At 48.6% G+C, this 12,999-nt stretch overlaps 2 protein-coding genes across 2 annotated transcripts; one reads left to right on the top strand and one right to left on the bottom strand.

The window, feature by feature from the left end:
- Window positions 1-644: 644 nt before the first annotated feature.
- LOC143272407 (uncharacterized) lies at window positions 645-1,316 on the bottom strand. Its single transcript, XM_076566992.1, has one exon. The coding sequence runs from the start codon at window positions 1,314-1,316 to the stop codon at window positions 645-647; it is 672 nt and encodes a 223-aa protein (XP_076423107.1).
- A 2,144-nt stretch (window positions 1,317-3,460) lies between these two features.
- Window positions 3,461-12,845, top strand: LOC143271152 (uncharacterized). Its single transcript, XM_076563134.1, has 4 exons — window positions 3,461-3,513; window positions 3,805-4,296; window positions 12,294-12,478; window positions 12,733-12,845. Exons 1-4 carry the CDS (start codon window positions 3,461-3,463, stop codon window positions 12,843-12,845), a joined length of 843 nt encoding a protein of 280 aa, XP_076419249.1.
- The last annotated feature ends 154 nt before the right edge of the window (window positions 12,846-12,999 follow it).

The following is a 12,999-nucleotide window of genomic DNA, read 5'->3' as shown; positions in this document are numbered from 1 at the left end:
GGTAAGACTTTCTCCAGACACCAGGATTCTGAGACACCATGTGCCAGAGGAGCACTGCTTGCCCATACATCGACCCCTATATCACGTGACCCCAACAATCACTGGTTCCTTCCTATACCAGGCACTGCACCTGTCTTCAATGTTGCCCACCAACATTCAATGGAAAAATAAACTCTAATTGGCTCTATACCAAGAGCACAACAGAGGGGAGGGACAGCACAGAAAACCATGAGGTCAGTACTAAGAGGCAGACTAGATGGGTTGGGTGTGGGTGAAGGGAATGATAGGAGGAAAAGAAGAAGAAGGCAGGAGACTGAGTTTGTGCTGTGTACACTGTTTATTTAGGGCTCCAGAACCAGGACCTGATCCACAGGAAGCCAGGAGCTTCAAGACTGGTCAATCTGGGTGAAAGGGCAGCTGTCAGATTGGACTTACAGAGAGGGGCAGACAAGGAAATAACCTACCAGAGAAGAGGTCAGATTGGAGCCAGGAGTGGAGTCCAGTAGAAGGAATCCTGGACTCGTCTCCACGATGCAAACATCTTTAGTGGCAGTAGTGTGAAAAGTATTGAGCTTCAGAACAGAGCAACTAGACAGCCAGGGTACCTGCACCAGCTCTGCCACCTGAGGTCAGAGGCCAGAGTCTCAGATCTTACACTGGCAGCACACAGGGGCACAGCAGCTGGACTGACAGCAGCAGGGCTTGCAACAGCTGGACTGACAGCAGCAGGGCTTGCAGCAGCTGCACTCACAGCAGCAGGGTTTGCAGCAGCTGGACTGACAGCAGCAGGGTTTGCAGCAGCTGCACTGACAGCAGCAGGGCTTGCAGCAGCTGGACTGACAGCAGCAGGGCTTGCAGCAGCTGGACTGACAGCAGCAGGGCTTGCAGCAGCTGGACTGACAGCAGCAGGACTTACAGCCCCCACAGGAACCACAGCCTCCCTTGCAGCCTCCACAGGAACCACAGCCTCCACAGGAACCACAGCCTCCCTTGCAGCCCCCACAGGAACCACAGCCTCCCTTGCAGCCTCCACAAGAACCACAGCCCCCACAGGAACCACAGCCTCCCTTGCAGCCTCCACAGGAACCACAGCCTCCACAAGATCCACAGCCTCCACAGGAACCACAGCCTCCCTTGCAGCCCCCACAGGAACCACACCCTCCCCTACAGCATCCACAGGAGCCACAGCCTCCCTTGCTACACCCACAGCTGGAGCAGGAACAGGCTGGCACACAGCAGCATACAGGCTTGCAGCAGCTGGAGCCACAGCCTCCACAGCTGGAGCCACAGCCTCCTGAACAGCCACAGCAGCTCATGGTTCTGGTGTTTGGTTGAGGATGGAGTAGGTTAGAGAAGCAGGTAGAGAGGAAGTGTGCAGATGTGGAGCCTCCTGGGTCTGGGCCCTTTATATCCCTACCCAGGGTCAAGTGTGAGGTTGCACGTGGTCACTTCCTGGTTCCTGTCTGTGTCATAGTCTAGGACTCTCTTCTGCATGGTGTTGCCTATTACCTCTGCTTTCCTCGTGCCTTTCCCAAATAGATGGCCATGTTCCCCAAAGAATGTTGCTCCTCAGTAAACAGTAACAAGAGTCCAGGAGGTGTCCCCTTTCTTTGGGGCTGTAGCAAAGCACAGAGAACAGGAATGAATGACTCAGGTACATGGGACTTGCAGGTTTACTTGAGCACAGCTTCTGTATTGTTCTTCCCAAGGCCACTTTTTAACATTTTCTGTAAAAACAGGGTTTCTCTATAGGTAGCTCAGGCTGGCCATGCTCCCATTTTGTAGCTCAGGCTGACCTGGAACTACAGCTCTCCTCTCTGCCTCACGCCTTCTAGTGCTGGTATTACAGGTGTGCTCCACATGCCTGGCCCAGCATTGCCTTCTAATGCTATGTTTCTTGCTGAAGCAGAACCAGAGCACTGTGGTCCTGGCCTTTAGAAGTCCAACCTAGGGACTGATTTTTCAGATCTGGGGCCTAGGCTCAGCTCTGATGTCTGCTGAGCTCCTGTCTGGTCAAGACATCATGGGAAGCAGTGAGTGTAGACTGAAACACCATCAAAAGACTTGACCTCAGAGCTCAGTTCCACTCCACATAGTGAGTATTTCTATTTAGAAAGACACATTCCAGACCTTTCAGACTATTGCCCAGTGGTAGACAGGTGTAGGGAAGACACCAGCTGTCCAAGGACACTTTAATGCAATTTGGTGTAGATATGTCTAGAATTCAGCCTGGGGTCTGAGCAGGGGAAGAGGCTCCATGCTGTTCCCCCAGAGGCCACAGGGTGGCACTGTGAGAGGCCGGCTGTCCTGCAGCCTCACACTCTCCAGAGGTTCCTCCAGCTGAAGGGTCCTCTTGCTGCCTTTCCCATTCCACCTTCCTCACTTCCTGTCTTGTTTGAGAAGTAGTAGCTGCATCTGGAAGCAGGTGCAAAGATGCCAAAGAAAACTCTGGGCAGCGGAAGCACATCCAGGAGCAGCCAGCCCATCCAGGTCCTCATCCAGTCCCTGGAGCCATTCTTCATTTTCTATTCAGATCAAGTGCTTGAATAATTTACCAAGTTCAGTCAGAGCTCCTCTAACTGTACTTGGCCAGGCTCTCTCTGGGGTTAGAGAGGACCTCACTCCCACAGGCCCTTGTTCTTCAGACTCCATTTAATGTCTTTAGGATTTTAGCTCTAACAGTAAAGGGGGAAATAATAAGCCATCCCCACTGAACCATTAACATGGAACAACACACCAGGACTCTCCTGTTTTGATAGTTGCCATCCCTAAATGGGTTTTGAGCCCTGTTCTCCTGTGTGCTTACATGATGTAGGCATGCTTCTATCTAAGTGTCCATTATTTATTGTCAGTATACAAATGTGATCATTTTAGGCTTAAAATACTAGTGTATTTTAGCATCCTGGTTTTGTTGGGGTGTGGGGGCATGTCCTGCAGATTAAACTCCTTCAGAAAGGAGTTTAAAGAGCTCTAAACACAACAGACTAAATCTGGGCATGGTGGTGCACCCCTGAGGCAGGAGGATTGCCACAAGTTTCATGCATGGCTATAGAGCAAGATCATGGCAAAAAGTTTAAACATACAGATATGACTGTTTAAAAAGCAATTTGATAAAACCAGAAACAATTTTTATAAGTGGACTTGAAAACTTGAAGAAATGGACATATTTTTGGAAAAGTATGAAATTGCCAACTTCATAGGAAATAATTTTGAAAAGCTGGACAAACCAATAAAACCTTGAAAGGCACTGAAATGATCCTCAGATTTAAGTCCAAATACCCAAGAAGTACAGCATTTGTGGAATGGGAAAAAGACTTGATGTTGTCTCTTTACAGCTCAAAGAAAGGGGGCAGAGTATCACCCAGATACTTGTCAGTGTTTACTGGGGAGCATTATTTCCTGGGAGATGTGGCAGTCTGTCGGGAAAAGGCACAAGGATATAGAGGTAATAAGTAGCACCATGCAGAAGAGAGTCCTAGACTATGACACAGACAGGAACCAGGAAGTGACCACGTGCAACCTCACACCTGACCTGGGCAGGGATATAAAGGGCCCAGGCTCAGGAGGCTCCACATCTGCACACTTCCCTCTCTCCACCTGTTCCTCTAACCTACTCCATCCTCAACCAAACACCAGAACCATGAGCTGCTGTGGCTGTTCAGGAGGCTGTGGCTCCAGCTGTGGAGGCTGTGGTTCCTGTGGGGGCTGTGGCTCCAGCTGTGGAGGCTGTAGCTCCTGCTGCTGCAAGCCTGTGTGCTGCTGCAAGCCTGTGTGCTGCTGTGTGCCTGTCTGTTCCTGCTCCAGCTGTGGGAGCTGCAAGCCCTGCTGCTGTCAATCAAGTTGCTGCAAGCCCTGCTGCTATTCAGGCTGCGGGTCTTCCTGCTGTCAATCCAGCTGCTGCAAACCCTGCTGCTGTCAGTCCAACTGCTGCAAACCCTGCTGCTGCCAGTCCAGCTGCTGCAAACCCTGCTGCTGCCAGTCCAGCTGTTGCAAGCCCTGCTGCTGTCAGTCCAGCTGCTGCAAACCCTGCTGCTGCCAGTCCTGCTGCTGCAAGCCCTGCTGCTCTTCAGACTGTGGGTCTTCCTGTTGCCAGTCTAGCTGCTGCAAGCCTTGCTGCTGCCAGTCCAGCTGCTGCAAGCCCTGCTGCTGTCAGTCCTGCTGCTGCAAGCCTTGCTGCTCTTCAGACTGTGGGTCTTCCTGTTGCCAGTCCAGCTGTTGCAAGCCCTGCTGCTGTCAGTCCAGCTGCTGTAAGCCTTGTTGCTGTCAGTCCAGCTGCTGCAAGCCCTGCTGCTGTCAGTCCAGCTGCTGCTGTAAGCCCTGCTGCTCCTCAGGCTGTGGGTCTTCCTGCTGTTAGTCCACCTGCCAAAGCCATCATGCTATGTCCCCATGTCCTGCCAGTGCAAGATCTGAAGCTCTCAACTTGACATTGTCTTTCTGAACGAGCTTCCTCAGCTGTGTCCTTCAGTTTATCACTGGGTCTCAGACTATGATGCATGGTCCCTTAGTACCCCTGCTTCCCACAGGACCAAGTCAATATTGGCTTCCAGTTCCCAAGAAGAGGTCATCTTCTCATCAACTGTCTCCTAACAAATTCTTTTCTGGAGTCATACTACCTACAGTGTCCTCACCATAGTCCACCCACTTAGCCATCTGAGCTCATGATACCATTTCTGCCATGTCTTTTTTATCTTGGCAGGAGTCAACCCTTGGTGTTGCTGCAATAAGGTGAGTATAAAGACTTTCTTGGACTAGTATGCAGAGAAACAACAACCTCTGCTTTCTCTCAAACTGAGTAACACAAACCAATAAAAAGTATCACATGGACCAACTGTAACCATGCCTCATTCATTCTGTCACTCGATCATCACTCCGTGGTTTCCACATTGTCTTGTTTTGTGTGGGATTCCACCAGCATGATGGTGGTGCTGAAGGCAGTTAGGGTCTCTCCTGCCTCCCATCTCCTTCTACCTCTCTCCTCCCTCTCTTGGGACCCTGCTCCATTCATGCCTTACTAGATTTGGTAGGAGAGAAACCAGACTCCTAGGGCAAAAGAGGCTCTGAAGCTGTGACAGGTCCTGGCCGGGTCAGACCCACTCCTCCGACAACTCCCTTTGGAAGGCTCTGACTTTCTCAGCAGACATTTCAGTGGCCTGAGGATCTCTGAGAGCACCCACATGCCTAGCCTCACCAAGCTCTTCTCTCTGGATATTTTCTCTAGCTTCCAGCAGGTGGCATTCTTTCCTAACATGGAGCTGTCTGTAAAGGAGACCTAACTGTCATGTCCTTCAGCAGAGGAGGGCTGTACACCCAGCCTGCCCTCTAAAAGCTGTCCCAAGCCCCCTGAGCTAGGAGAAGTGGAGACATTCATTCACGAGCAGCCTGTGTCCTATGTAAAGGGGAGCACCAAAAGCAAAGGTCTGGTCCTGCTGTTCAGGACCTGTGTAGGGGTGGCATGAAAATGGCGTCACTCCAGCACCGCAAACACGTGACCAGGTTGAAAAAGGGAACTAGGAACTGGGGATGCATGGCGGAGAGAGCAAAGCTCTACTTCTTGAATCTGGAACTTCAGTAGGAAACCTAGATGTGTTTTTCTTTAATTAATTAATTTAGTTTATTATTATTTAGCAATATATACATGTGCACACATACACACACACACACACACACACACACACACACACACACACACATTTCAGGAGAAGGTTTTCTCCTTTCTCTTGGATTCTGGGACTCAAACTCAGGTTTTCAGGCTTACAATGAAAACACTTTTACCCATGGGGACATCTTGATAGTTTTACTTCTTTCTTTAAAATATTGTATCTAAGCCGAGCAGCACCTTTAATCCCAGCACTTGGGAGGCAGGGGCAGGCAGATCTCTGTAAATTCGAGGCCAGCCTGGTCTACAAAGTGAGTTCCAGGAAAGGCACAAAGCTCACAAAGAAACCCTGTCTCAATAAAATAAAATAAAATAAAATATAGTATCTAAGCTGGACATGGAGACCTACACCTATAATCTTAGCACTCGGGAGGCTAAGGCAGAAGGATTCTCACATGTCGTAGTTTGCTTCAGCTGTCAACTTGACACAAACCTAGAGTCACCTGGGAAGAAGGGACCTTCACTGAAGAATTGCCCAGACCATATTGTCCTGTGGGAATATTTGGGGCATTTTCTTGATTAATGATTTATTTGGAAATGTCCAGGCCACTGTGGGCACTGCCCCCCTGAGAAGATGGTCCTGCATTGTATGAAAAAGCAAATAGAACAAGCCATGGGGAGCAACCCAGTAAGCAGTGCTCCTCCATGGCCTCTGCTTCAGCTCCATACACCATAGGTACACATATATACCATACACACACCATACACACACATACACATACACCCACACCCACACACCACACACCACACACACACACAGCGATGAGGAAGTCAGAGATAGACCTCAGGTGTCATTCCTCGGGTGCCAACCTACCTGTTTTTCCTGACAGGATTTCTCACTAGAAGTGGAGATAACCAATTAGGCTAGACTGACTGGCCAGTGAGCCTCAGAGACCTCCTGTCTTTGCTTCCTCACTGCTGTGATTGACACATGCCACTGTACCCAGCTTTTCACATGGGGGCTGGGGATTGATGCTTAGATGAAAAGCCCTTACTGACCGAGCCATTTCCACAGCCCATGTTGTTTGTTTGTGTGACTAGTATACCTTTGTTGTACAAAGCAATGGGGTTCACATGACACTTTAATTAAAGATATCAGCCACTTGGACTATGGTGGCCCCCACTACCCTCCCTGACTCCCCTCACTTCCACACCTGTCAAGTCCCATTCATCTCCTCAAACAGTGGGACTCCAGCCAGCTGGGCAGCCAGACCTTGCCCTGCAGCCTATGGACACAGCTGCAGGCTCAGGCAGGGGCTGCATTCTCTAGTGCATGCTGGGAGTCATTCTCTGCATTGTTTCCTACTGGAAAATTCAAGTTCTCTGTCTTCCCAGAGGTGGGGGCTACATCTCCAGCTGAAAGATGGCCAGCTGCAAGGCTGCAGTTTAAACACCCTAAATCATGATGCCAGAGCACTCCCAAACCTGACAGAGTCTGTTACTGAAGTCATGGCACCATTTGAACCAGGATTTTATGGGCAGATCTGTCCAGATTGCCCAAGCCTACACAATATCCAGGACATGGTGTTGAGATCTGGCTATTCCCTGATCTAAGTTACTCTACATTGTGTAAAGAGTGGTTTTCAGGCTATGCCTGGCCCTGGGTGACTCCATTTCACAAAGTGAAATTTGGCTCCATTTTGAGGGCAAATATAGAGTCAGGATGAATCTACATTTGCACTCCCCATGCAAGTAGACACCATCCCCTGCCCAGCACCAGCCATGATTCACAGACTGACAACCTAGTTCTAAATGTCACAAGGGGCCACACCACACACTTAGCAAAGCAGACTGGGACCATGTGAGCACAGGGGCACAGCAAGAATATTTTCAGGAAAGCTGGGGTCAAGAACTTACTGAACACGCCAGACCAACAACAGGGTGCAATACTCTCATCTGGAATCCATAAAGAGGAAGACACCTAACATGTCCATGGCCACAGACCACCAACCTGTAATCTGACCACTCAGCATCAAGGAACCAAAAGAGAACTCCCAACTGTCTCAGGAGCTTCAGCTCAGCTTACCCCCACTGCTGACACAGCCTACTTAAATACCCACCTCTCCATGCACCCATCTCTCCATCCACCCACCTATCCATCTATCCATCCATCTATTCATCCATCTAACTATCTCACAATCCAACCATCCACCTATTTTATCTGTCCATCTACCAATCCATCTATCTATCCTTCCATCCATTCATCTATCTACTCATCCATCTAACTGTCCCTCAATCCATCCATCCACCTACGCACCCATATATCCATCCATCCACTTATCCACCCATCCATTCATTCGCCCATCTATTTATCAACCCATTCATCCATCCATCCATCCATCCATCCATCCATCCATCCATCCATCAATCCACCCATCCATCCATCTCTCCACCCACCCACCCATCCATTTATCCACCCACCCATTCATCTATCCACCCATCCATCCTTCCAGATCCAGTTTTCCATCTAATCTCTGCAACTCCACTCCACTTTGAGGCTTGGTGTGTCCTCCCCAACAGAGGTTCTTATCTGATCACCTCCATCCCCCTGCTCCCCATCTCTATTAGTTCTCTGCTTCTGCCTTCAGTTAGGCCTCTCTGAACTCCTTGAATTCTGTGGTGGCCTTTTAGCTCTTTATTGCCATCTGAATATAGATATATAAAGCAATTAATTACCCTGTGAAGTATAATGTATGATCTGAGAGTTGATTCTGATATTAAACACCATATTTGCAGGTATGTGTGTAAGCCTTGGTCCTTCTTGTAGATGGTGTAGTGTTATGGTGATATTTGTGCTGAAAAATGATTTCATTTGTATGATAATAAATAAAGTTGCCTGGGAGTCAGAGCTAATAGCAAGCTATAGCAGAAGCAGGGGGTTGGTGGCACACACCTTTAATCTGATCACATGACAGGCAGATCTCTGTGTGATCAAGGATACAGACACCATGGAGACACACGCCTTTAATCTCAATACCAACCATAGAGACCTTGAGGTCTGGATAGACAGGCATTTGAACAGGAGGTCATGTGGTTAGGTTTACAACTGATAAGGCAGAACAGAAAGTCAATAAAAAGAGAGACACACAGGAAGTAGGCCTCTTTCTGAGGAGGACTGTAGCGGCAAGAAGGGTAAGAAGGTAGTTTTAAGTCTCAGCTCTTAGCTACTGCTCTGACCTCTTGGGCTTTTAACTCTGCATTTGGCTCTGTGTTTCTTATTTAATAAGACTGTTACATCTACATAGTGTTTATGTGGATATCACTCAATCCTCTTGGTTTTGATTTTTGTCTTGTTTTGCATTATTATTTTTGAAACAGAGTCTTGCCATGTCTTAGTAGTTAAGACAGGAATAACTTTGCCAACAGTAAGGGATTGTGGGAAATCAAAACCACTTGGCAGATTATAGCCAATGAAACCAATGTACCTTGTGTACTTATTGTATTTAATCCATAGCAACACTGTGGAGTCCCCCTCTGTTTTGGAAATGATCATAACAGACACCTCTGGGTGTCTTGTAAGCCACTGCCAAGGGACAGGCTCCCATTGCCAAAGAACAATTCAGGTTTTGTGTGGGAACAGCAGGATGCTACCATGGTTTCCTCCCTTCTTTTCTTTTTTGTTGAATCATAAGAATGTCTGCTGTGTACCACTTGAAACCCACCCATGCATGAACCAGTGTTAGAGGTTCAGAGAAAAACTGAGGCTTTGCTCCCATCCTGCTCTCACCAACCCCCAGATACCTCCCACCCCCTACTCCAAGTGCAGGTCAGTTTTGCAAGGGCCACAACAGGCAGGAGGAGGAAGAAGGGGATGTAGGGGGAAGGGTAAGGAGGAGGAGGAGAAGGAGAAAAAGGGGGCAGAGGAGGAGAAAGGGAAGGGGGAGGAAGAGAAGGGGTGGAGGAGGAAGATGAGGAGGAAGAGGGAGATTAGAAGGGTGAGGAGGAGGGAAAGGAAGATGAGGGGGATGAGGAAGAGAAGAGGGAGGAGTCAGTGCAGAAGGAAAAGGGGGAGGAAAAGGACAGGGAGGAGAAGGGGGAAGGAGAGGAGGAGGAAGAGGGAAAGAGAGAAAAACAGCCTGAAAAAAACCCAGACTCCATGGTATTTCCATTTCAAAAATTATTTTCAAGGATACATCCAAGCTTGGTGACACAGGCCTTTAATCCAAGAAGGCGAGCCTTTAATCGCAGGGAGTGATGGTAGAAGGCAGAAAGATATATAAGGCGTGAGGACCAGGAACTAGAAGCATTTGGTTGGTTAAGCTTTCAGGCTTCTAGCAGCACAATTCAGCTGAGATTCATTCTGGATGAGGACTCAGAGGCTTCCAGTCTGAGGAAAAAGGAACAGCTAAGGAATTGGCAAGGTGAGGTAGCTGTGTCTTGTTCGGCTTCTCTGATCTTCCAGCATTCACCCCAATAACTGGCCTCAGGTTTGATTTTATTAATAAGAACTTTTAAGATACCTGCTACAATTTTCCAAAGAGAAAAGACCTCATCAGTTCTCACTAGCATAGCCAATTTTTATCAATATGAATGAGACATGGTTCCCATGAGGAGTGAACATCACTATACCATAACCAGAAATATTGTCTTCCCTCAGCATACATAGGGAAATGGTCGCTAGAGTACCTGGAACTTCAGAACGTTGAATATTCTGTTCCTTAGGCTGAGATGGTATGTGTATGAATTTTGTTTCTATCTTATAATTTGACTCCACTCTACTTTAGAAGTGGGGTCTTAGCTGCAGCACTCTGGAGAGTGCCCCCTGCACCTCACCTGGGCAACAACAGTAGAGCTGGTCCTGATGGTGTAGATTGGGGGAGCCAACCCTGAGGACCATAAAAGCAGGACTGACTCTGCCCCTTGCTCATGCTACAAGGGGTGAACTAGCCAGGGCAATGCAGGAGAGCTCCCCCTGGTGGTGAAGTCAAGAGAGAGCTGGCAGGCTGAGCAACCCTGCAACTACCCAGGCCTACAACCAGGGTTATGTGTTGGCCTACCTCAACATCCACCCAGTCTATAATCTGCTGGAGCATGGGTAAGAGCTGGTTCTTAAAACCCAAAGCTGCAGGATCTCCGAGACACAGGGCAACAACAGGATATCCAAGAGGAGTCCCAGTGAGGACCCAGAATCAACAGTGTAGCAGAGTCTAGAGGCCTTGAACCAGACTAATGACTCTTTGCAATGAACACTTGCAAGGAAAGATACATGGATAAAAGGGTTTACTGTGTGACTCACTGTGACACACTACAGCTTCTATGACAAGACTGATTTTTTTCTTTTTTCTTTTAAATTTCATTTTATTTTGGGAGGGGGTTGTAAGAGCAGAGGGTAGATATGAAGGGATGAGGAAATGAATAGGATGCAGATGCATGATGTGAGAGACACAAAGAATAAACAAAGAGATGGTTAAAATAAGAAGTGGGGTCTTGCTTTGGGATTATAGTGGGTACGGATGCACTCCCATGCTCAAAGTGATCTTTAACCCATGCCTGACCTGTCTGGAAACCTAGCAGTGTCAGCACCATTGATCAGCTGCTATTCTATATTGCCAAGAGCACAACTTCAAGTCCAAGTCATGGACACATAAGGGGAACAGGTGCAAGACACTCGACCTGGTCACCTATTCTGAAACTTATCCCTTACTTTAAGAAAACTATAAAATGTGATTTATGGTTCTCAGAATGAAAAGCATCCTGGTTTTTTTGGGGTGTGTGGGCATGTCCTGCAGATTAAACTCCTTCAGAAAGGAGTTTAAAGAGCTCTAAAGACAACAGACTAAATCTGGGCATCATGGTGCACCCCTGAGGCAGGACGATTGCCACAAGTTGTAAGCATGGCTATAAAGCAAGATCATGGCAAAAAGTTTAAACACACAGGTACGAATGTTTAAAAAGGAATTTAATAAAACCAGAAGCAACTTTTATTAGTGGACTTGAAAACTTGAAGAAATGGACATAATTTTTGGAAAGTATGAAATTGCCAAATTCATAGGAAATAATTTTGAAAAGATAGACATTCCAATAAAACCCTGAAAGGCACTGAAATGATCCTCAGATTTAAGTTGGAACACCCAAGAAGTGCAGCATTTGTGGAATGGGAGAAAGACTTGATGTTGTCTCTTTACAGCTCAAAGGAAGGGGGCTGAGTTTCACCTAGATACTTGTCAGTGTTTACTGGAGAGCGTTATTCCCTGGGAGATGTGGCAGTCTGTCAGGAAAAGGCACAAGGATATAGAGGTAATAAGTAGCACCATGCAGAAGAGAGTCCTAGACTATGACACAGACAGGAACCAGGAAGTGACCACGTGCAACCTCACACTTGAACCTGGGCAGGGATATAAAGGGCCCAGGAGCAGGAGGCTCCACATCTGCACACTTCTTTCTCTATCTGCTTTTCTAACCTCCTCCATCTTCAACCAAACACCAGAACCATGAGCTGCTGTGGCTGTTCAGGAGGCTGTGGCTCCAGCTGTGGAGGCTGTGGCTCCAGCTGTGGAGGCTGTGGCTCCTGCTGCTGCATGCCTGTGTGCTGCTGCAAGCCTGTGTGCTGCTGTGTGCCTGCCTGTTCCTGCTCCAGCTGTGGGGGCTGCAGGCCCTGCTGCTCTTCAGGCTGCGGGTCTTCCTGCTGTCAATCCAGCTGCTGCAAACCCTGCTGCTGTCAGTCTAGCTGCTGCAAGCCTTGCTGCTGTCAGTCCAGCTGTTGCAAGCCCTGCTGCTGCCAGTCCAGCTGTTGCAAACCCTGCTGCTGTGAGTCCAGCTGCTGCAAACCCTGCTGCTGTGAGTCCAGCTGCTGCAAACCCTGCTGCTGTCAGTCCAGCTGTTGCAAGCCCTGCTGCTCCCAGTCCAGCTGTTGCAAACCATGCTGCTGTTAATCTAGCTGCTGCAAGCGCTGCTGCTCTTCAGGCTGTGGGTCTTCCTGTTGCCAGTCTAGCTGCTGTAAGCCCTGTTGCTGCCAGGCTAGCTGTTGCAAGCCCTGCTGCTGTCAGTCCAGCTGCTGCAAACCCTGCTGCTGTGAGTCCAGCTGCTGCAAACCCTGCTGCTGTCAGTCCAGCTGCTGTAAGCCTTGCTGCTGTCAGTCCAGCTGCTGCTGCAAGCCCTGCTGCTCTTCGGGCTGTGGGTCTTCCTGCTGTTAGTCCACCTGCCGAAGCCATCATGCTATGTCCCCATGTGCTGCCAGCGCAAGATCTGAAGCTCTCAACTTGACATTGTCTTTCTGAACGAGCTTCCTCAGCTGTGTCCTTCAGTTTATCACTGGGTCTCAGACTATGATGCATGTTCCCTTAGTACCCCTGCTTCCCACAGGATAAAATCAATATTGGCTTCCAGTTCCCAAGAAGAGGTCA

This window comes from Peromyscus maniculatus, chromosome 1, assembly GCF_049852395.1.
Source record: "Peromyscus maniculatus bairdii isolate BWxNUB_F1_BW_parent chromosome 1, HU_Pman_BW_mat_3.1, whole genome shotgun sequence".
NCBI classification, from domain to species: Eukaryota; Metazoa; Chordata; class Mammalia; order Rodentia; family Cricetidae; genus Peromyscus; species Peromyscus maniculatus.
This window is presented reverse-complemented; position numbering and strand designations above follow the sequence as displayed.